Below are 242 nucleotides of genomic sequence, written 5' to 3' on the forward strand. Positions count from 1 at the left end.
CGCAGGCGTTTCTCCGGCTGCGTGGGGAACCGTGGAGCCACACTGAACGCACATAAAAACAAGTTACATTCATTCTGCATAAGAAACTAAATATGCCTCCTGTTTTGTGCTGATGTTCACACCTGAAGTAATCAAAGGCGGTAGAGTAGATCTTCTCTCTCAGGACGTTACGGATTGTGGCGTTAGTGACCACATCCGCATGAAGAAGAGTGAGACCGAGAGTCAGCAGCCTAAAACACACA

General features: G+C 47.9%; 1 protein-coding gene across 1 annotated transcript in view; it reads right to left on the reverse strand.

Annotated features, from left to right (window-relative positions):
- Positions 1-5: 5 nt before the first annotated feature.
- The window catches only part of LOC107559559 (phosphatidylinositol 4-kinase alpha-like), a gene marked incomplete at its 3' end in the record, with an annotated part of 5529 nt that continues 5292 nt past the window's right edge, over positions 6-242 (reverse strand). The window contains exons 7-8 of the mRNA XM_016243442.1: positions 123-230; positions 6-42 (exon numbers count right to left, since the gene is read on the reverse strand). Coding sequence (XP_016098928.1) covers positions 6-42; positions 123-230 — 145 coding nt within the window. The remainder of the gene's footprint in view (positions 43-122; positions 231-242) is intronic.

Source organism: Sinocyclocheilus grahami, unplaced genomic scaffold, assembly GCF_001515645.1.
Source record: "Sinocyclocheilus grahami isolate Dianchi unplaced genomic scaffold, SAMN03320097.WGS_v1.1 scaffold692.1, whole genome shotgun sequence".
Taxonomy (NCBI): Eukaryota; Metazoa; Chordata; class Actinopteri; order Cypriniformes; family Cyprinidae; genus Sinocyclocheilus; species Sinocyclocheilus grahami.